At 37.7% G+C, this 24,090-nt stretch overlaps 1 protein-coding gene across 6 annotated transcripts in view; it reads left to right on the plus strand.

Annotated features, from left to right (window-relative positions):
* Positions 1-23,560, plus strand: part of fchsd2 (FCH and double SH3 domains 2) — an 88,822-nt gene extending 65,262 nt beyond the window's left edge. For 3 of the 6 annotated variants that reach the window (XM_016676936.1, XM_016676937.1, XM_016676939.1), the window contains 10 exons: positions 2,488-2,577; positions 2,773-2,835; positions 14,790-14,924; positions 15,004-15,087; positions 15,182-15,359; positions 16,504-16,584; positions 17,365-17,585; positions 18,770-18,962; positions 19,060-19,157; positions 19,552-23,560. In XM_016676936.1, the coding sequence (XP_016532422.1) occupies positions 2,488-2,577; positions 2,773-2,835; positions 14,790-14,924; positions 15,004-15,087; positions 15,182-15,359; positions 16,504-16,584; positions 17,365-17,585; positions 18,770-18,962; positions 19,060-19,157; positions 19,552-19,647 (1,239 nt within the window). In that variant the 3' untranslated portion in view covers positions 19,648-23,560. The remainder of the gene's footprint in view (positions 1-2,487; positions 2,578-2,772; positions 2,836-14,789; positions 14,925-15,003; positions 15,088-15,181; positions 15,360-16,503; positions 16,585-17,364; positions 17,586-18,769; positions 18,963-19,059; positions 19,158-19,551) is intronic. The other 3 variants (XM_016676938.1, XM_007563030.2, XM_007563032.2) reach the window with 1 other exon arrangement.
* Positions 23,561-24,090: the final 530 nt, after the last annotated feature.

Consider the following 24,090-nt stretch of genomic DNA (forward strand, 5'->3'; position numbering starts at 1 on the left):
ACAGAAGAGATGATTATTGACCATTTTGAGGCTGGAGAAATCTGACTGGGACCGAACATGTGTCCTGATGTGTTCAGTTAAATTATGAGATTGAAAGGTAAAAAGATTTGACAGGTTTCCTATTTGCAGGTTTCTCTCCGGGCACTCTGGCTTCCTGCCACAGTTTAAAATCACGACTGTTTAATTAATTGGTCTCTAAATTCTGTTGGTGTGTAAAACATTTCTTTTTTTTGAATAAAATGTTTGCCTGGATCTGAATTCCTGCCTGGGTTCTTCTGTGTTCATGGGGTTTGCATGTTCTCCAAATACACTGGTGGGTTCTCTCCAGGTTCTCCGGCTTCCTCCCAGAGTCCAAAAAGATGACTATTGGTTTAATTTGTTTTCTTGTTGACCTTTGCCCCATGTCTTCTGCCCTCTCTTTTGTTTAAAGTAGCAAATCTTTTTAAAGATTACCAATCTTTAAAAACCCTGACCTGCCGATTCCGATTTTGTTCTGTCCGATTTTTAAAAAAATTTTTTTTTTGTCTGGAATGTCACTAAAACTTGCTTTTGGGAACAGTGGGGTCACTATTGTTAACTGCAACCATGGAGTCATGAACTTGTGAGTCAGTCTATCAGTCAAACCTCTCACAGCAGAGCAGAAGAGGACAGTGGCTGATTTTCAGACCTTTGCTGAGGTAGATAAGATTGGGGGATAAGACTGGCTTCACAATGTAAATATCGACCGATCACTGATCTCTCAAAATTAAGGAAATCTGTGCTGATAAATCAACTGGCTGATAAATCAGTGCACCCCTAGAATTCACCACTCCCCCAAAAGAGACTGCTGCTCAATTTTGTGTTGGTAGTAAAAAACTGCAGCGGTAGTAAAAGGTAGTAAATTTGAGTCTAGGATTCCTGTATAAACCCTGATTCTAAAAATTATAAATATAGGCTTAAATATATGCATGCAGCCTCTACCTTGCACCTCAGCCATAGCTAATTAATGAGGTTCAGTCATAATTCTGGCTGGGTATTTGACCAATCTTTTGGGCAGAAAAGCTGGATTGTCTGAGAGTGGTTTGAATGGTGTCTAAAAAAACTGGATTTTGATGATTTGTAGACATATTTGGTGCTTCTTTCCATCATTAGGTTTACACAGGTTGGATGAGAAGGAGAAGGAGATACAGAGCCAAGAAAGTGCCTCCATGGTAGTTTTTTGCTGTAGCACCCAACAATCAATCTGTCCTTGTTTAAATATTTATGCTAAGGAAGGTCTTGCCCTGAAATCCATTTTTGCCAGTTCAAACCCGACTAATATGTGCTCCTGGGGAACCGATTGGAAGTCTCATCTCATAATGAGGTTGCAATAGGCCGGTATCGACACAATTAGTAAGTTAGGAGGAAGAGACATGAGCACAGTCATGAAAGAATGACACTTGTATTTTGTCATTTTGATCAAGCATGTGGCTATACACCTCTCCATCTGAAGTTATAGAGCTATTTTTTTATATTGTCTTTTTAAAAGACCAGTGCCTATGTACATTAACTTTGTTACAGACAAAAATCTCCCATTTCATAGACTAGTGTATCTGCACATTCATATCATTTGACCTTTTCCCTTCAGGTTTTGAATTCACCTGAATTCTGCCCACATTTACAGTCCTCTGTCCCGATGTCCCTGTTTGTTACAATGTATTGTCTTCAGTTGTATTTTTCTCCTGCAGCCACTCTCTCCTGGTCTATCGTTCCATCTAGTTTTCCACTTTCTTTCAGTGATAATTGTATCGATTAACACTCCTCAGCCAGACTGATTGTCTGACTTGAAGCTGCCTGCCCACCAGTGATCACTCCCACCACTAGCTGCTTTTATTGAGCTATGCTAATGTCGCGCTCCTCATAGCTCTCTTAAGGCCGCGTAAGAGACGATGTTTCAACTTTTCCTATCAACTTTGTATGTTTGGGGTCTAGTAGAGTGAGCCAAGTATGGTCTTTTTTATCTAGTGTTCATTGTTGGTAATAGAAAAAAAGCAATGCACTTCAGTGAAGCATGTCTCTATTGATTAAAGTAAGCGAGTCTGACTTAAGTCCCCTGTGCTATTAGCCTATCAGCTATCCGTCTGCTCTGTCAGCAATAGAGGGAGAGGAAAGAAGCTGGAAACAAAGGAGTAAATTGATGAAAAACAGGTGAGAGAAACCGAAACTCAGGAGAAAGGATCAAAGATGGAAGAACCTCCTGCATGTGAAAAATCAGCGATTACCCAGCTGGCTGTTCCAGCGTTATCACGTCCTCTCATTTAGAGCGCTCAGTGTTTACAGCACATTAAAAGAAACAGGCAAGTTTTAATGATTTCTTATAAAGGTCACAACATGGGACAAATGTATCACTTTTGAGGTGTAAAATTAATTCACTCAGTTTCCACTCAGGGGGAACACTACCAAAATAGAAAATAATTCAGCAGAAACTGAAGTATGTTTTACCTCTTTTTATCGCTTCTTTCTCCAAAGACAATAAAGTTGAAAGCTGAGGCTCGATTGGACCTTTTGCGGCAAGTTGGAGTGGCTGTAGATACTTGGCTGAAGAGTGCAATGAACCAGGTTTGTGATTTTTTCTTCCCCCCCCGGAGGTGAGAAAAACACACAAGATGTCTGTGTGCCTGTGCTTCACCTTCTCACTGCCCGAGTTGTTAAATTAAGTGTGAAATATTGGGTGCTGTATGTGTGTGTGTGCTTATAAGTATCTTTTCAGTGAGTATGTGTGTCCCTGTTTGTCTCTCTCTGTGCATGCTGTAGGTGATGGAGGAGCTGGAAAATGAACGCTGGGCCACCTACACTACCCACGATCCCTCACTGTCGGTGAGACACTTCTCCCTCACTCTGTGTTGCTCCAAATCAGCATGTTTGAACCTCTTGTTGTAATACAGGGAGTTTATTTCCAAAATGTCTAATCAGTGGATTGACTTGGCAGATCCAACCACTTTACGACTGCACAGATGTTAATAATAATTTGTAATTTAATAGTAATTCTGTTAATAGTAATTCTTGACTGACAGTCTGCGTCTGTCAGTCAAGGTGACTAAAGCGTAGTCTGCCTGCTCTGTGGGAATCATTTGGCATTCTGCTCACACGATATTGCAGCTATCAGCGGAGAGAATGAGGGTGAGACATTGGGGTGTAAGGAGAACAGAGAAAACAGCAAGAGGGAGGGAAGAATCTTGCAGGAGATAAATGGAAAGAAGTGTGGACAATAGGTGGAGTTGTGCGCTGCAATGGAGGCGCGGTGAGGAGACAATTACTGAAGCATGAAAAAGAATGAGAGAAGTGGTGTGATGAGATGCAGAGAGGGAGCAGTGAGGTGAAGGTAGCAACACAGCGATAAGGCTGAAGTGACACTGGATGCAGGGGTGAGGAAAACAAGAGAACATAATGCCACTATATGTTGCAAAATCCATACGGTCTGACCCTAAACATTGCACTGGCTTACAGTCTAAATGTCTGACAGTTTCAGAGCACCTCCATGTATACTCCTATTAAATAGATTTCTCCATGTATACTCCTATTAAATAGATTTCCCCATGTATACTCCTATTAAATAGATTTCTTCATGTAGCTGTATCACACTGCGCAAATGTTATCTGACAGCTATTTGTCTGATTAACAGTATCCTGCTGATGTATTCTCTTAGACAATTTCACATTTTGTAAAATCGCGATGTATTTTTGGGAGATTTTATATAATAGACCAAGAGCTGTGTATATATCTACCATTACAAGTAAAAACTGAAAAGTTGTATGACATCCAAGTCAATTCAGGTATGACCGACTATTTCTTCCTAATATTACAGCTGTGCTAAAGATTGTTTTTGAACAGTTTTAGGTTTGAACTTTGACTAGGCCGTTCTAATACATCTCTTTGATGCTTTACTCTAAAACACTCCACTCTAGTTCTGGCTGTGCGTTGAGGGTGTTTAACTGCAATCAACAACCCATCAAGTTCTATGACCACTTGGTTACAAGAAATCCCCCTCATCTCTTAGCAACAGATTAATAACAAATATTGTTATTGTTCCAAAAACATAAGATTTCTTCCACTCTTTTGAAATGCTACTTATCTTATACTAAGAATTCTGCAGTTGGTGAATCTTCCAGAAAAGAGATGATGTTTTTCTTTTGTCATTGATGGTAAATATATTATAAAACAGACATTAAACACAAAAGTAAAAATCTGATTTATACTTCGTGGCAGTTCGTTACCAGAAAAAGAAAAAACGTTCCTCTCTTAACATAAAATTAATAACGGGTAACATTATTGTTTATAAAACATAAGTTGTTTTGAAATACTGCTTATCTGCTTAGACACAACAAATTAAGAGTTGGTAATTTTGCAAAAATAAGAATCAGATGTTTACTTTGTGGCACGTGGTTACCAGAAATCGCCCTTATCTCTTAGCAACAGACCAACAACAAATATTGTTATTGTTCAAAACACATAAGATTTCCTCCACTCTTTTGAAATACTATTTATCTTATACTAAGAATTGTGCAGTTGGTGAATCTTGCAGAGAAATGGAAATGTTTTTTGTTTTTTTTATTTTGGTCATTGATGGTAAATGTATTATAAAAAAAGATACTCAACACAAAAGTAAAAATCTGATTTAAACTTCGTGGCAGTTCGTTACCAGAAAAACACATTCCTTTCTTAACACCAAATTAATAACAAGTAATATTATTGTTTATAAAACATAAGTTCCTTTGAAATACTGCTCATCTGCTTAGACACAACAAATTAAGAGTTGGTAAATTTGCAAAAGTAAAAATCAGATGTTTACATCATGGCACTTGGTTACCAGAAATTGTGCTCATCTCTTAGCAACAGATCAACAACAAATATTATTGTTTAAAAAACATAAGATTTCCTTTGCCCTTTTCAGATGCTATTTATCTTATACCAAGATTTCTGCAGTTTTTGAATTTTGCAGAAAAGACAAAATGTTTTTTTTTTTGTCAATATATACTGCTCAAAAAAATAAAGGGAACATTTCACTTTAATTTTGTGTGTGGCTCCGAATCCAGGCCTCCATTGGTTAAATAAATTTGATTTCCATTGATGATTTTTGTGTGATTTTGTTGTCAGCACATTCAACTTTGTACAGAACAAAGTATTCAATGAGAATATTTCATTCATTCAGATCTAGGATGTGTTATTTGAGTGTTCCCTTTATTTTTTTTGAGCAGTGTATATTATAAAATAAGACATTCATCACAACAGTAAAAATCAGATTTAAACTTCGTGGCAGTTCGTTACCAGAAAAACACATTCCTTTCTTAACACCAAATTAATAAGTAATATTATTGTTTTTAACACATAAGTTCTTTTGAAATACTGCTCATCTGCTTAGACACAACATATTAAGAGTTGGTAAATTTGCAAAAGTAAAAATCAGATGTTTACATCATGGCACTTGGTTACCAGTAATTGCGCTCATCTCTTAGCAACAAGATCAACAACAAATATTGTTTAAAAAACATAAGATTTCCTTTGCTCTTTTGAGATGCTGCTTATCTTATACTAAGAATTCTGCAGATGGCGAATCTGACAGAAAAGTGAAAATGTTTTTCTTTTGGTCATTGATGGTAAATATATTATAATACAGACATTTAACTCAAAAGTAAAACTTTGATTTATACTTTATGGCACTTGGTTATCAGAAATCGCCCTCATCTCTTAGCAACAGATCAACAACAAATCTTAATGTTTAAAAAACATAAGATTTCCTGTCCTTTTTTGAAATGCTAATTATCTTATTCTAAGAATTCTGCAGTTGGTGAATTTTGCAGAAAAGAGAAAATGTTTTCTGTTTTTTTTTTTTTTTGTCAATGATAGTAAATATATCATGAAATAGACATTCATCACAAAGGTAAAAATCTGATTTCATACTTCGTGGCAGTTCGTCACCAGACAAAACGCTCATCTCTTAGCGAGAAGTTAATAAGTAATATTATTGTTTATAAAACATATGTTTTTGTTTTTTTGTTTGTTTGTTTTTAATGCTGCTTATCTGCTTAGGCACAACAAATTAAGAGTTGGTAAATTTGCAAAAGTAAAAATCAGGTGTTTACTTCGTGGCACTTGGTTATCAGAAATCGCCCTCATCTCTTAGCAACAGATCAACAACAAATATTGTTTAAAAAACATAAGATTTCCTCTCCTTTTTTGAAATGCTAATTATCTAATCCTCAGAATTCTGCAGATGGTGAATTTTGCAGAAAAGAGAAAATGTTTTTTTTGTTGTTTTTTTGTCAATTATAGTGAATATATTATAAAATAGACATTTATTACAAAAGTAAAAATCTGATATAAACTTTGTGGCGGTTCGTTACCAGAAAAACACATTCTTTTCTTAACACCAAATTAATAAGTAATATTATTGTTTATAAAACATAAGTTATTTTGAAATACTGCTTATCTGCTTAGACCAGAGGTTCCCAAACTGTGGGGCGCGCCCCCTAGGGGGGGCGCCGTGTCATTGNATATTAAGAGTTGGTAAATTTGCAAAAGTAAAAATCAGATGTTTACATCGTGGCACTTGGTTACCAGTAATTGCGCTCATCTCTTAGCAACAGATCAACAACAAATATTATTGTTTAAAAAACATAAGATTTCCTTTGCTCTTTTGAGATGCTACTTATCTTATTCTAAGAATTCTGCAGATGGTTAATTTTGCAGAAAAGAGAAAATGTTTTTTGGGGGTTTTTTTGTCAATGATGGTAAAAATATATTATAAAATAGACATTCATCACAAAGGTAAAAATCTGATTTTATACTTCATGGCAGTTCGTTACCAGACGAAACGCTCATCTCTTAACGCTAAATTAATAAGTAATATTATTGTTTATAAAACATACGTTTTTGTTTTGTTTTTAATACTGCTTATCTGCTTAGGCACAATATATTAAGAGTTGGTAAATTCGCAAAAGTAAAAATCAGGTGTTTACTTCGTGGCACTTGGTTATCAGAAATTGCCCTCATCTCTGAGCAACAGATCAACAACAAATATTGTTTAAAAAACATAAGAATTCCTCTCCTTTTTTGAAATGCTAATTATCTTATCCTAAGAATTCTGCAGATGGTGAATTTTGCAGAAAAGAGAAAATGTTTTTTTTTTTTTTGTCGATTATAGTGAATATATTATAAAACAGACATTTATTACAAAAGTAAAAATCTGATTTAAACTTTGTGGCAGTTCGTTACCAGAAAAACACATTCTTTTCTTAACACCAAATTAATAAGTAATATTATTGTTGATAAAACATAAGTTATTTTGAAATACTGCTTATTTGCTTAGACATAAAAAATTTAGAGTTGGTAAATTTAGCAAAAGTAAGAATCGTATGTTTACTTCGTGGCACTTGGTTATCAGGAAACTAGCTCATCTCTTAGCAACAGATCAGCAACAAATATTGTTATTGTTAAAAAAAAACAAGATTTCCTCTTCTCTGTTGAAATACTGTTTATCTTATACTAAGGCTGCGTTCACACTGCACCCTGAAGTGACCCAATTCCGATTTTTTTTTTTTTTTGACTTAATGCGACTTGAATCTGATCTTTTCATGACAGTCTGAACAGCACAGGTCAGATTCTTTTCAAATGCGACTATATCCGATACGTATCCGATTCAAATGCGACCTAACGTCCAGGCCGCATTCATCCGAACTGAACGTCACCAATACTCAACAAATGTCACTATTCTGCGTCCTGATACGCGCAAGTGGGAAGAAAAACAACCACCATGATGAAGTTGTTAATATGCTGCTCCGGTTGGACAACAACTTCAAATATGTAAGCTAAGCTCCACTGTTAGCCTCCATGTTTACTTCCGCAAACACTGAGCACTTCTGATGGCGGTGGGCAGAACGCTAACGCTTTTGCGCCCTCTACTGCGAATGCTGGACACTTTCAGGTCGTTTGCCCGTTCAGACTGCAGAACACATACAGGTTGCATATGTGTGGCAGTGTGAACGGCCCGACAAAAAAAAAATATATATATATATATTTTTGACAAAAAGTCAGAATTGAGTCACTTCAGGCTGTAGTGTGAACGCACCCTAATTCTGCAGTTGGTGAATCTTGCAGAAAAGTGAAAATGTTTTTTCTTTTTGGTCATTGATGGTAAATATATTATAAAACAGACATTTAACACAAAAGTAAATATCTTATTTATACTTCGTTGTGGTTCGTTACCAGAAGAAAAATGCTCTTCTCTTAACACAAAATTAATAACAGGTATTATAATTGTTTATAAAACATATTGTTATTGTCCAAAAAACATAAGATTTCCTCTTCTCTGTTGAAATACTATTTATGTTATACTAAGAATTCTGCAGTTAGTGAATCTTATAGAAAAGTGGAAATGTTTTCCTTTTTGGTCATTGATGATAAATATATTATAAGACAGACATTTAACTCCAAAGTAAAAATCTGATTTTATACTTCGTGGCAGTTCGTTACCAGAAAAAAAACGCTCTTCTCTTAACACAAAATTAATAACGGGTAATATTATTGTTTGTAAAACATAAGTTCCTTTGAAATACTGCTTATCTGCTGAGACACAACAAATTAAGAGTTGGTAAATTTTGCCAAAGTAAAAATGAGGTGTTTACTTTGTGGCACTTGATTACCAGAAATCGCCCTCATCTCTTAGCAACAAGATCAACAACAAATATTTTTGTTTAAAAAAACATGAGATTTTTTCTGCTCTTTTGAAATATTACTTATGCTAAGAATTCTGCAGTTGGTGAATCTTGCAGAGAAGTGAAAATGTTTTCCTTTTTGGTCATCGATGATAAATATATTATAAGACAGACATTTAACTCCAAAGTAAAAATTTGATTTATACTTCGTGGCAGTTCGTTACCAGAAAAAAAAAAAACGCTTTTCTATTAACACAAAATTAATAACAGGTAATATTATTGTTTGTAAAACATAAGTTTTCTAACGCTCTTTTGAAATACTACTTATCTTATGCTAAGAATTCTGCAGTTGGTGAATCTTGCAGAGAAGAGAAGATGTTTTTGGGGGTTTTTTTTGTCAATGATAGTAAATATATTATAAAATAGACATTCATCACAAAAGTAAAAATCTGATTTTATACTTCGTGGCAGTTCGTTACCAGAAAAAATGCTCATCTCTTAACACCAAATTAATAACAAGTAATATTATTGTTTGTAAAACATAAGTTCCTTTGAAATACTGCTTTTCTGCTGAGACACAACAAATTAAGAGTTGGTAAATTTTGCAAAAGTAAAAATGAGATGTTTACTTCGTGGCACTTGATTACCAGAAATCGCCCTCATCTCTTAGCAACAAGATCGACAACAAATATTTTTGTTTAAAAAAACATGAGATTTTTTTCTGCTCTTTTGAAATATTACTTATGCTAAGAATTCTGCAGTTGGTGAATCTTGCAGAGAAGTGAAAATGTTTTCCTTTTTGGTCATTGAGGGTAAATATATTATAAAACAGACACTTAACACAAAAGTCAGATTTATAATCTGACTTTATACTTCNAAAAAATTTAGAGTTGGTAAATTTAGCAAAAGTAAGAATCGTATGTTTACTTCGTGGCACTTGGTTACCAGGAAACTAGCTCATCTCTTAGCAACAGATCAGCAACAAATATTGTTATTGTTTAAAAAAAAACATAAGATTTCCTCTTCTTTGTTGAAATACTGTTTATCTTATACTAAGGCTGCGTTCACACTGCAACCTGAAGTGACCCAATTCTGTTTTTTTTTTTGTTTTTTTTTGACTTAATGCGACCTGAATCTGATCTTTTCTTGACAGTCTGAACAGCACAGGTCAGATTCTTTTCGAATGCGACCCAAATCTGATACGTATCCGATTCAAATGCAACCTAACGTCCAGGCTGCATTCATCTGAACTGAACGTCACTGATACTCAACAAATCTCACTATTCTGCGTCCTGATACACGCAAGTGGGAAGAAAAACAACCACCATGATGAAGTTATTAATATGCTGCTCCGGTTGGACAACAACTTCAAATATGTAAGCTAAGCTCCGCCGTTAGCCTCCATGTTTACTTCCGCAAACACTGAGCACTTCTTCTTTTTATGGCGGTTGGCAGAACGCTGACGCTTTTGCGCCCTCTACTGCGCATGCGGGACACTTTCAGGTCGTTTGCCCATTCAGACTGCAGAACACATACAGGTCGCATATGTGTGGCAGTGTGAACGGCCCGACAAAAAAAAATATATATATATTTTTGACAAAAAGTCAGAATTGAGTCACTTCAGGCTGTAGTGTGAACGCACCATAATTCTGCAGTTGGTGAATCTTGCAGAAAAGTGAAAATGTTTTTTTCTTTTTGGTCATTGATGGTAAATATAAAACAGACATTTAACACAAAAGTAAAAATCTTATTTATACTTCGTGGTAGTTCGTTACCAGAAGGAAAATGCTCTTCTCTTAACACAAAGTTAATAACAGGTAACTTTGTTTATAAAACATATTGTTATTGTCCAAAACACATAAGATTTCCTCTTCTCTGTTGAAATACTATTTATGTTATACTAAGAATTCTGGAGTTGGTGAATCTTATAGAAAAGTGAAAATGTTTTCCTTTTTGGTCATTGATGCTAAATATATTATAAAACAGACATTTAACTCCAAAGTAAAAATTTGATTTATACTTCGTGGAAGTTTACCAGAAAAAAAAAACGCTCTTCTCTTAACACAAGATTAATAACAGGTAATATTATTGTTTGTAGAACATAAGTTCTTTTGAAATACTGCTTATCTGCTTAGACACAAATTAAGAGTTGATAATTTTGCAAAACTAAAAATCAGATGTTTACTTCGTGGCACTTGGTTACCAGAAATCGCCCTCATCTCTTACCAACAGATTAACAAATATTATTATTGTTCAAAAAACATAAGATTTCTAATGCTCTTTTGAAATACTACTTATCTTATGCTAAGAATTCTGCAGTTGGTGAATCTTGTAGAAAAGAGAAGATGGTTTTTGGGGTTTTTTTGTGTCAATGATAGTAAATATATTATAAAATAGACATTCATCACAAAAGTAAAAATCTGATTTTATACTTCGTGGCAGTTCGTTACCAGAAAAAAAAATGCTCATCTCTTAACACCAAATTAATAAGTAATATTATTGTTTGTAAAACATAAATTACTTTGAAATACTGCTTATCTGCTTAGACACAACAAATTAAGAGTTGGTAAATTTTGCAAAAGTAAAAATCAGGTGCTTACTTCGTGGCACTTGATTACCAGAAATTGCCCTCATCTCTTAGCAACAGAACAACAAATATTTTTGTTTAAAAAAAACATGAGTTTTTTTCTGCTCTTTTGAAATATTACTTATACTAAGAATTCTGCAGTTGGTGAATCTTGCAGAGAAGTGAAAATGTTTTTCTTTTTCGTCACTGAGGGTAAATATATTATAAAACAGACACTCAATACAAAAGTCAGATTTATAATCTGACTTTATACTTCACAGCAGTTCGTTACCAGAAACAAACGCTCCTCTTAACACAAAATTAATAACAAGTAATATTATTTTTTATAAAACATAAGTCCTTTTGAAATACTGCTGATCTGCTTTGGCACAACAAATTTAGAGTTGGTAAATTTTGCAAAAGTAAAAATCAGATGTTTACTTCATGGCACTTGGTTACCAGGAAACTCCCTCATCTCTTAGCAACAGATTAACAACAAATATTGTTATGGTCAAAAAAACATAAGATGTGATGCTCTTATTTTGACAGCCCAAAGTTATTGTCCGTTTAGGAGCATGAAGTTTCATGAGATGTATTGAAGTTACTTTTTATTTGCTTTTCTGCCATCTTGTCTCTATTAGTAGTTCTGTTAAGGTGGCGTCTCTGTAGTTTTAAAATTCTGCTCCGCCATCTCTGTAGTTCTCTACATCTTGGCTCTCCTCAGTGTTCTATTGCTATGGTAATTAATCCTAGCTGAAAACTGTCATATGTGAGAGAAACACAGAAGGCCAGACAAAATTCTATGTTTCCAGTGTAACTGACACAAAACAGATTTTTTTTTTTTTAAATTTGGCTCATTTTTCGCTACCATGGTGACTCAAAATGCCAACAAAAGGCATCCCTCATGGGATCAGGCCATACATTTTGAAATGTATATTGTGAGGAGGGGGGCACGCAGCAGTACGAGCCGCATTAACTGTGAAAGGAAGTGGCAGTTATTTTGAGGTGTAGAATAATAGGTGCCTTAAATGCATTGCATGCTTTGCAAGGCATTTCAGTTCTCTCCTATGCATTGCTATAGCAGGCCCCAAAGAAGAAAACAAAGGAATGCTTGTTAATGACTTTAAACTGTGGTTTGCTGATTATAAGGAGGACATGAAGTGACTACACAAACACAGAGAAAAAGGGAGGCATAAACTGACTGCTAAGACGTAGAGACCGAAGGCGTCACTTTAACCTCTTCTTGATCTTTCTCATCTTTATTATTGCCAATAGAGAAAGACTGGCACAAACCCACAAGTCTCTCAAGCAGCCACTGCCTTCATTACAACATGACTTTCATAGTTATTACTTCCAAGGCCAATAAAAGCTGCCATTGGTCTTGCTCTCAGCAGCACCACTTGGAACACTGAGATCTGCTGGGTGATTTTTATTCGGTTATGACTGAAATACATGCTGATTTTTTTTTTCTCAGAGATGGAATTGGATCTGTCTCACAGACAGAGCTGCTAGTGTCTTTGTTGTTTTGTTTAATCCACTTGACAGAGTAGAAAAAAGTAATCTAACACAACAAACATACTGACACCAAAATATGTCCTCGATAAATAACATCAGGACATCAAGTTTATGCTTTATCACAGCCATAACTTCCCTCCCCTCTTCTCCATCTATATCCATGTCTAAAATCACTTCTTTATGGTGTGGTTTCTGTCAGTGGTTTAAAAAGTCTTCCACATCCAAGGAGAATAAATTGGCTCTGAATGTTTAGAGTATAGTTAAAAACATCATCTCCTTCAGTCAAGTGTGTTACATCTGAACTTGCACGATGCATGTCAGTCTCCAAACCACCAGTCAGCCAGATTTCCTATAATGGGCTCTGATCGGATCGGCGTGTCCAACACTAAAAAAATCATTTGCAGCACTTAATGCATTAACCAACAACATGTATGTTGTGACACATTTGAAATAACATCACATAATAGATGGGGGTGATTTAATTATTACTATGGATTATATTTTAAAATCAAAGACTCTATTGCAGAGTCTTAAAAAAAAAATCTGTATTACCATGGCGCGGTGGTTGCGCGGGGTTAAAACTCACGACCCATGTACAGAGGCCTCAGTCCTCCACACAGCCATCATCAGTTTGAGTCCTGACCTATTGACCTCATGCTTCCCCCTCTCTCACAACCCGTTTCTCTGCCGCCTCACTATTGAAGGAAGGCCACTAGGGGCAAAAGATCTACATTGCTAGCTCAGATGTGGGGGAAAAATGAATTTGACTGGAAAATCCTGATTGGTTGATCTTCAAAGCCAGAGCTTCTTTGATAAAAAGTGAAGTATCTCATGTTCTTGTCAAACACTTTAATGCTTGCTGAAGAAATTTACATTGAGTCTAGCTTGCTGTGAAAAGTGATCAGATAAAAAAGCAATTATCGTAAAGTTGTTCAAAAAATTTGCCTAATCACAGAAACTTAATATGCTGTGTTTTAGGAAGAAAATGTACTTGCTGGAATCAAGCCAAACATGGTTTGGTTCAAAAGAGAGTGTTACTTAAACTCCTTCTGTCAGCCAGTATTATTACCTCCAAATAAATAAAATCCTTAATCTTTTTCCATGAAATAGACTTCACAGATTCTTGTCTCCCTTTTATTTCTTTTGTGTCATAGTCCTTTTTTGTTCAAGGTTATTAAAACTGTTTTTTTAGTTTGTGTGCAATATGTTGATCTGAAACGTTATTTAGCCTTTATAATAATGTTTCCAGTGAAAGACACTATATTGGCTGCCTTAGCTAATACAGTCACAGTGTGTCCCTGAGTGCTGCCCGATACTGAGGGCGCATACCGACACTGACCTGCTGACATGCAACGTCAACACAATTTGATGTCGGCATCACAGTGTTTACCTATCCCTAGAAGGATCATTAACAGTTGGTTTAAGAGAAAAGTTAAGATCACCACGCCTGAGGGTTGGACGTGAACTCCTCTGTTCAGAAGATCAGTGCTGGAGATTAATCCATGTACAAAACACACATGAGTTTTGTTCTGCACTGGTGCAGTTTACCGTGTCAACAGAAATGTGATGTCTAAACACAATCACCCAAAAGCAAACACGCACACACACACGCATGCATACACAATCTATTGTTATTGACCTAAGCTGGCTCACTGTGTGTGTGTGATGGATCTTTCCATTAGCTGGGATCATGTGACATTCATGTGGGCTGGGAAACACATGGAGCAAAAACAAGGAGGGGCTGCGTCATATCAGACAGCCTGGGCTCAGCACCTGTTTCTAAAAGCTACAGAGCAGAATATCATCAGGAATAAATGGTGACGGATCATAATGGCGTTGTTTCTGAGGCTGGAATAAGTAAACATCTTAGTGACATGTTAAATTGAACTTGTGTTTTTACACCTGGATGTTTGATTCAGAGCACACCACATTTTTCTTAAACTATTCAACAGCGAGAGAAACTTTTTCGTCAAGTTCCTCCTCGCTTTATCCCAGGTTCTGACTCGGTCTTGCTGCGCCTTTGTTTGTGTGTCAAAAAGGGCACAGTGGACTTGGAGCGTGAAGAGGGAGAGGAGTGTGAGGAGAACATGGAGGTCTTCGACGACAGCAGTTCCAGTCCCTCGGGAACCCTGCGCAACTACCCGCTAACCTGCAAAGTGCTCTACTCCTACAAGGTATAAAACAGCACAGAGACACTTATTGACTGCTATACTTTTATCGTTATACTTATCTCATTCTTGGTCTTCCCTGCAGGCGTCTCAGCCGGATGAGCTAACCATCGATGAACAGGAGATGTTGGAGGTCATTGAGGATGGAGACATGGAGGACTGGGTCAAGGTATTCACACACACACACACATCTCAGTAACATGGAAGAGCTGAAGCAGGCTCTACCTCCCTAAACGGATTCTTATCCTGCTCGTCTTTCCCAGGCACGCAACAAAACGGGTCAAGTGGGCTACGTCCCGGAAAAATACCTCCAGTTCCCGACTTCCAACAGCCTGCTGAGCATGCTCCAGTCCCTGGCCACGCTGGACGCTCGATCACACACCTCCTCTAATTCAACCGAACCGGAGCTGCACTCTGGCTGCATCAACGGAGACACAAACAGTACGTATTCTGGGGAGCTAAAGGTTTCAGATCAGTGGCGTTAGTCAGTCCCACTTATATCACTTTAAAGTATTTTGTGTTTTATTGTTTTATTCCCGAGTATGTTTTCCATTTATTGCTCTTCTGGAATCCAGATGAAGAAAACACAAACTGGACTAAATGATTTGGCAGTTTGTTATAAATTAAAATAAATAAATAAATAAGCAAAACCTATTAACATTTTTAATTTAAAGAAAAAGTTGTTTAAGCAAATTATGGCCTAGATCAGACTAATTTAGAGTGCTATTCCAGCATCATGAAGTTCAGGTACCACAGCAGACAGGTCGGCGATAAAGTTGTGGAAACGTTTAAAGTAGAGTTAGGCTGTAAAACAATGCCTCGGGCTCTTGATATCCCATAAAGCGTGGTTCAGTTGATCGTCTCAAAATGAAATTGCAGAACTGCAAACCTGCAATAATCTGAAAATCCACCTAAACCTGTGGTACCCAAACCACTGTGGGCCAAAATCAGCAAGTTGAAGGCACTCAGTGACCTGAGAGTGAGAGGAATTCACTGAAAAGATACTTTGATTTACTTTGAACTTTTAAGTGAGAACTGAAAAACGCAAAATATCTTTAAGTGAATTTTTATCTTTTCATTTGCTTGGCAATAAGCATGCATTAAATATCATGCAGTATTTTAATGAAATAAAGTAAAAGAAAACAAAAAAATAAAAACAATAGATGTTTGCTGAATTGAAGAAATTTGTGCAATTTCATAACTGTTTTGGCCCAAATGTTTTCAATTTTGTTGGTCTAGGAAAATGCTTTTAGCCTAATCCCAGAAACAAACACGAGAAAAGCAATTTATTGTATTTTTATTTGTACTGTATTCAGTTTCAGTAAATGAGTGCGTGATAAAAAAAAAAGCTGCTGGAAGTTTCTGGTTCTCACTATCACAGTAAGATTAAAAAAAAAAAGAAACAAAACATGGTGAATGTTTTATACTTCTCATTTTTCATTTAAAATTAGACACATTTGTGCTTGAAAATCTCATTCTAAAAAAATATTACATAAGGTGTCCATCTGCATCCGCTCCAAGTTTGTACCGCTCTTGAGCTGAGGTCTCATTGCCACAAATGAACACCTCTGATCTAAACTGACAGGGCTGACAAGGACAGCATTAATCAGAGAGGCAGGCAAGAGAACCATGGTACTTCTGGAGGAGCTGCAGATTCACCTATCAGGTATGAGAATCTACTGACAAGACAACCCGTCTTGTTAGTCATGCTCTAATGGCAAGAAGAAAGTCATAAGAAGTCGCAAAGTTTTGGTGTGGAAGAAGGGCTTAGACGACGACAAACAAAATGTAAAATGACAACAGAAATGCAGTAACATACGTCCATAACTATAATAGAATGCTTTATATTAAAGCGTGTTCGTATGTTAGAATGGCCTAGTCAAAGACCAGGCCTAAATCCAATTGTTTCTCTGTGGCAGTTGCTGTTCAGGGATGCCCTCTGAGCACGATGTATTTTGTAAATACATCTCTACATCTCTAGGAGTACAAAACTTGAGGAGACAAGCCCCAAAAGAGTTTCCACCTGCAATTTCAGCAAAGGGTGGTGTAAGAAGATGCAAATGCAGGCCACACCTTTCAGATTTGTATTTGTTGAAACATGTTTCAAAACCCAAGTACTCGTGTTCTTCCGCTAAAAAACATGGAAACTCCTTTGTTTACATGCAATTCCCGTTTTATTCTAGAAGTCTCTCACGCTTTGCTTCCTTCTTGTGTTGGCTCTACCTGCATGTTTAAAACCAACGCCTGAGGAAATCCCATCTCGTTTTTATCCTTACTGCTCTGTGTCGTTTATCTCCGCCTCTCCAGCCGGGTGTACAGTTTTCTTCACAACAATGAGAAGCAAAGCAGACAAGGAAATGTATTTTACTGAGAATAATTAGTCCCTCTGAGTGACACTGATTGCTTTCCTGCCTGTCCCCGTCGCTTTCTCTCTGTCTGTGTGCAGCCGCGTACGTCCGTGCGCTTTACGATTACGAAGGCCAGGCGGACGAGGAGCTCTCCTTCTCCGAGGGCGCCGTGATCCGCCTGCTGAACCGCGACACTCAGACGGACGACGGCTTCTGGGAGGGCGAGCTGAACGGCCGGGTGGGGGTGTTCCCCTCCGTGCTGGTGGAGGATCTGACCGAGAACGGGGAGACGAGCGGCGGAGCACTGAATGACACACAGGTACGGCGACACACAGGAAGTCGCCTCGCAGATAACAGAGGTTAACCTGTCTGTGTGCAGATGGAGGAATCTCAGTGGGAAACCGCAGGAAGCAGAGACGGAGTTAAGCTTTAGAGATAATCAACGCCTGAGCTGCACATTCAGCGCTATCAGGCTTTCTGTGTATCTGCTGTGCCACTTTGTACCAGGACCCCTCCACCCCCACCACCGCCTTGCTCTCCTTTCCTGTCTGCTCTCCAGCTAATCTGTCGGCAGAGTTTACAAACAGTGAAGCAAAATAGTTGTGTTCCTGGTACATCAAAATCCGGCTTCGTAATTAAGAGAAAAATGTCCTTATCTGTGGTACCAAGCGCTGCCCGATTAGAGGTTTGGCAACAGGAAGGATGTAGCCTCTCCCTTCCTTTGAGCCTGTAGACCAAACATAAGAGGTTTTTGTTACTTTTAAGTGTTACATGAGGTAAAGTGGTTGGGTAATGTAGAAGTGGTTTAGTTAATGGCTTATATACTGTGGAGAAAATAAGAACACTGCCAGAAAGTTTCACTTATCGATGTTTAATCTCTGGAAACTGATGTAATTTAATTACAGGTGAGCACCAAAATAATCTGTTTTTTAAATAAATAGAAATAAATACCCCACCTTTTAGTAGCTAGTCTTACCTCTTTGTCCTTTATTAACTCAGAGGTTTCTTCTGTTAATCTCTAAAAATTGCCCCACTATTGAGATGTTTCAGGGGTTTTTTGTTCAGCCCCCTTTCAAGTCACCCCACACCATCTCAGCAAGACAAAGATCAGTTCCTTATGTCCTCGTACATTAGGGGGAAAAAAGACTTTTTGATGTGATAAAAGCCAACTATAAATGTGTGGTTTGCTGAACTCCGTCAATGAAAGAATAGCTGATTATTGAACAATTTTTGTTATTTTTAATAAATGATACCAACCGAGTATTTCTCCAGTTGATTGCATTACTTCATGTGATATAATCTCTGCAATTGAACAAAATGACTACGGAAGTTTCCCCTCCAAATCGATGTTAATTTCAAGACAGGCAAGAATGAGCTTCAACTACCGTAATTACTTTGTACTTAAGTATGTTTTATAAACATATCGTCTTATAAATTTAGTGCCTGCAGAACTTTCTGGAGATGTCCCTTTAACTCTGCCCTTCTGTCACTCGTTTATTTTAGATTTCTCCGTCTTCAAAGTTGCCGTCTTCCCTGCCGCCTTTGCCTCTGTATGACCAGCCTCCCATCAGCCCTTTCACCAGCCCGGAGACCTCCACTCCCCCTCCTCTGCCGCGATCCCCCTCCACTGCGCTCAACGGGGAGCACAAGCTTCCTCTGCCGGCCTCCTCACACAAGGGACAGCTGTCCTCTCACAGTGAGATTGGCTCAAAACTTTCTTCAAACAGCGTATCGATCGAGAGGGATGGCCGGGTGGAGAGCTTTTCTAATGCTGTATTTTTGTCCGTGTGTAGATCAGAGCTCTGGCAGGAGTCCAGTGTCTCCAGGATTTCCTCAGACTCAGCCTCTACGATTCACAGCTGAAGGAGGCGGACCGGGCAAACTACGGCCGGTCGGTATCAAATACATCCAGGACGTCATTCACATGTTCACGTTTTTTCACAACCAAATAAACAGTTTCTAGTTTTTAAAAAAATGATCTGCTCTTTGGGCAGGTGGATTATCTACACCAGCCCAGCAAATGTTTTGCATAATGCGACACCATAATTTGTTAGTGTTAATATGAAGCAAATGTTAAATTTGTATGCCTAACATTTGTTGTGAAAGAAAAATTAGAGGTTTCTCTTTCACACAGCTTAAATGATTTGATTTTTCATCAATAAAGTAAAACTTAAGAAAGGAAGTAAAGAAGGTAAATAGATATATATTTGTTTTTGGGAAAGTTAGCCAGCTGTGTGATTGCCTCAGCGTTTCTTCCAACTTGAATCTGTTTTGTTGTGCTGCAGGTGCGAGCAGCTCCGCCTCCACCCAAACAGCAACCAGCTAGGCGACCGCATGAGAAAAGCGACAAGACGGAGGAAGTGGAGATCACGCTGGTGTGACGGACGAGCTTGGCAGACTGATGACGTTGCACAAAAGACGGAAGCAGACCTTGATGCAGTGAGCGTGAACTCGCTCTGGACTGATGCGAGCGCAAATGAAGGGATGAGAAGTTAATTCGATCGAACCACACCGACACTGCCGGACGCTCTGCATCTTCTCTCATCCCCAAGCCGAGGAAGAGAAGGAGCAGGGAGGCAGGGTAATGCTTGGCGTGTCCAGTTAAATCAGCTCCATTTTAGCCCTCTAATAAAGTGCAGCATTGTGTTCCTTTGCCCCCCCCCGTCCTTCCAGTCTGGCCTTAAAACGTCGCCTCACACAGCTAGTTAGAGCGGGCTGAAGAGAGGAAGGAGAGATGGGGAACACTTATTGATGGGGTCTTTTGAAGCTCGCGAGTTATGTAAGGCAGTTCTTCTCCTCTGCACTTTCTAAACCCCTTCACGACATCTCAGAGCCCAAAAATGTTAAAAGTCAAGCAAAACATACAGCTTGAGATATTTGTCACACTATTAAAATTTGTTTTCAGGTATATTTAAAGCCCACCAAAAAACTACAACAAGTGGTAAAATTAGGAGCAAAGGTTCAAATAGGTTAAAAGCCACCATGAAGCACATGGGATTGGAGCAGCTGTTTCAAATGTTGTTGCTTTACTGGCAGCATTTCATTTAAATCTGTCATATTTTTAATTGAAACCGACTGACATCTTTGATTGAAGTCTGTGGAAAAACAGGAAAACTACAAACTGAGATCAACTCAGTCATGTGGACGAGCTTCAGGTCCCCAACAGTCTGAGAACAGACAGTTACAGCAAAAGGTTAACAGACATTTACCGTGAACATGACATCATGCTAGTTTTTGGCATTTATTAACAATGAGTTTAAGCGACTCCCTCTCAGTGTAACAATTTTTTTTTTTTTTCCCCAAACAGGAAGTTGGTGCGGAAGTTTGGGTTAATTGGAATAAGTAATTGTCTTCTCATAAAATGGTTAAACAATAAAAAAAAGGCAACATGCCTCAAAAAACACAATTATTCTGTCTTATGTGCAATAGTGCACATATACATTTATCCCTTGAAATATTTGGCTGAATATCCCGTTGGAGACTTTGACTGTGTTCTTTTAATGACCATCAACAAACTTCTGATATAATTGTGGTTTGATATTGGAACGACTCCTCTTGGCAGAAAACGTAGAGGGTCTTTAAACTGGTTGGCTTCCAGGTTCGGATCCAGCTTTGAAGCATGGCCCCGTACGGTTTCAGATGGGTTGAGGTCAGGACGTTCCGAAGGGGAATCAATGCTAGCCAACAGTTTGTCCCGTTGGCGAACCGGTTTGTGATACTTCTGACCCTGTGAGGGTCACACCAACTTGTGTGCAGCCAAGTCTTGCTTTTGAAATTAGTAGTTGTATGTTAAGTCCACCCATTTGAATTCATCCTTAAAGGCTGAAAATGAACACAATACATGTTTTCCCACCTTTTCTCAGGGACTACGTCTGATGTTTTGCAAGTTTTGAGGCTCTGTTAAAAAAAGAAAAAAAGAAAAAAAAAGAGGAGACATGGGGGGGGGACAAAGAAAGAAGTCAACTTTTTGTCGGGGTGTTTCAGAGTGCAGAGCAGGGCTGAGGGACGTGGACAGAAAACCTAGACGGTGTGGGTTTACTTCCAGCCTCTCTCTCTCTCGCGCTATATATAGTCATTATCATTATACGTATTTAATGTGTATTAGTACAGTACATTACTGTTGTCATAGGAATGTTTATGCACATGGTTTCATATAGACTAACTGAGCTGAAGGGAATACCCTGTCTGATATGTAGTGGAAGTTTTACCTTCATCATGTCCTGAAAAGGGTGTTGTAAATAACAGCAGGAAGGAGAGACAGAAGGAGAGAGAGGAGGAGGAGAAGCAAGAGCCGAGGGAGGCTGGATCCTCTCTTTTCTTGTGCTCGCCTCTCCTCCCGTCTCCACTTCACGTCTCTCCTCTCAACGTTCTGTCAATGGGCAGTCGGTGTGAATCAGTGACTATAATATACATACATACATACAGTTACAATATATTACACACACGAGTTGTTATATCTGCTCTCATTCTGTGCGCTGTGTGGTTTTCCTTTCAAATGACTGATCGAGGAAAGCTGCTGGTGCTTTGAAACGCACCGAATCTGTTGGTATTCACTATGTGCTAGCAAAACAAAACAACAAAAACATTTGTTTGAAACTTTAAAAACTGTTTAGGGCCAGAAACAAAGACTGAAGTTTTCCCTCATTAGAGATCATAACTCAATTTGCATTGATTTTCTTCATCTGTTCAGCTTCAACATTCATCCATGTTTACTTGACATGATTTTGGTCACAAGGAGGACTAAAAATAACGCAAATGGAGCCGAGTACCAATTTGTGGTGTACTCAAAGTAAATAAATACCCCTCGTCATGTACTATTCAAGCCTTTAAAAGTCCTTCCCTAAAGGGCGTAGTAGCACTTTTATTTGTACCTTCCCTGGAAAGTAGCAGTACCCTCTTCTAGCATCAGCATGGTTAGAGACGACTCTTATAGGCAATTGTAGCAACATGCAGACATGGGTATGAGTTTCATCTTTTCATACTGACACCCCAGATGCTCTTTAATTAAGGGTGACTGATGCTTAAAACAATGATGCACTCTTCAAAAGAGGTGACTTTTTGTAATGTCATTTGGTGTTTTTCTTGAATTATGAAAGAAATTTTAATGATTGGTATTTTTCTTTTTTTCTTTTTTGGACTCTTGTGATAATGGGAGCTGGTCATTTTTCCCTTTATGCCTTAAATATGTTTGCAGTGTTCATTGTTTTGCATGATTTTGTACCCAAGCAGTGATTTAATATAATTTTTTATAAGTCTGAACCACAATTAGCAGAAATAGGATATAGTGTGACATATATACACATAAAAAATATACAAAACCCTTACATCATACATGGAATTAGTATATAATTTTTTTTATAACTCATTAAGTCATCAAATTACATTTACTGTCAAGATTAAACTGATATGCAGTGGTGCAAAATGGGGATCCTATGAGGCAAACTGACCCGAAGCAGGAAACATCTGACTGTTCAAAAGACTTAACAGCTTTAAAAGTTCCTCTTTGAAACACACCGACTGTGAGGATAAATGCCCAATTTGGTTTAATGGGTTTATTGAACTGTAAAGCTCCACAATCCAACACCTCTTTGCAGCAGAATCGCAGCACAAAACTATTTTTTTTTGTCCTATGTGGTTCCAGAAACAGAAGAAAATTGGCAATATATGTGTATTGATTTCTCTTAGTGAAAATTATTATCAGTAATCTTCCAAAGGCGAGTACATTTTCATGTTAACCGAAGCTCTAGTGGGAAGACAAGCCTCTTCCAGTAAGATCTGGGTTCAACTTAACTGGTTTCCTTTTTATAAAGCAGATGAAGTTGATGTGAGGGATGTACCAAAACATTAGCATAGCAGCCAGCTCCGCTTGTTCTCTCTGAAATATCCCTACAGTGGTTTTCAGAGCTGTTATTGAAACCGTCAGATTTAGAGTGGTGGCCCAAGTGCAACGTTTGACTTCATTTGCCTGTCGCCACCTTGAACATGCCTAGCTCTCCTTCTTTTGCCAGTCTCTCTTATCTGCTCCAGGGTTGAGATATTTGTTATTTTGTGTGTTTTTTTTTTTGTTTTTTTTATGTTTTTATACGATTCTATATATCTGATTCGGAGCAGCGCAGCCCGCTAGTATCAGTGATGCGGTGAAACAAACTGGCCTTCTCCCTTCATAGACTGTTGCCGATGTGACAGTAATGAGAACAGGGGCAAATGTCTTTCAGCGTATTAATATTGGCTGTACAAAAATAGAGTTTGTATTTATTGTGTACAAAAGTTAATTAATAAAAAATGTTTAAAACACTTTTGTCTTGTTTGAATAATTGCATGGATGGGTTCAATGTTTGAAAATGTCAAAAAATATTCAAAACACTCAAACTTTTAAATGATTTGCTGCTTATTTTATTACCAAAACAATTTCCACAATGCAAGCATAAAGAAAATTCTGCATAGTTTTCAGTATTTTTTTGTAATTAAAATTGAAAAATGTGGTTTTGTACGTCAACGCATTCAGTAAATACACTAGTTATGCACATTGAAATATGGTAGTTGCAGCATCGTACTGGATGGATGCTTTTCTACAGATGGGGAGCTGGGTGGAGTGGATTGGAAGAAAGGTGGAGCTAAATGCATGTCATCCCTGCATGAGTACCTCTTGCTACAAAAAACTTTAATCTGGGACAGATGTTCTTATTCCAGTAGGACAAAGGCTCAAAACATAAACATAATTTAGTGGGAGTGGCTCAGAACAGAGCATATTCTCATGTTCAAATGGCCCAGTCAAAGTCTGAATCTAAATCACAGTAGGAATCTGTGTCTCTACCCAGTCTGAG

This window comes from Poecilia formosa, unplaced genomic scaffold (assembly GCF_000485575.1).
Source record: "Poecilia formosa unplaced genomic scaffold, Poecilia_formosa-5.1.2 Scaffold144, whole genome shotgun sequence".
In the NCBI taxonomy this organism is placed as follows: domain Eukaryota; kingdom Metazoa; phylum Chordata; class Actinopteri; order Cyprinodontiformes; family Poeciliidae; genus Poecilia; species Poecilia formosa.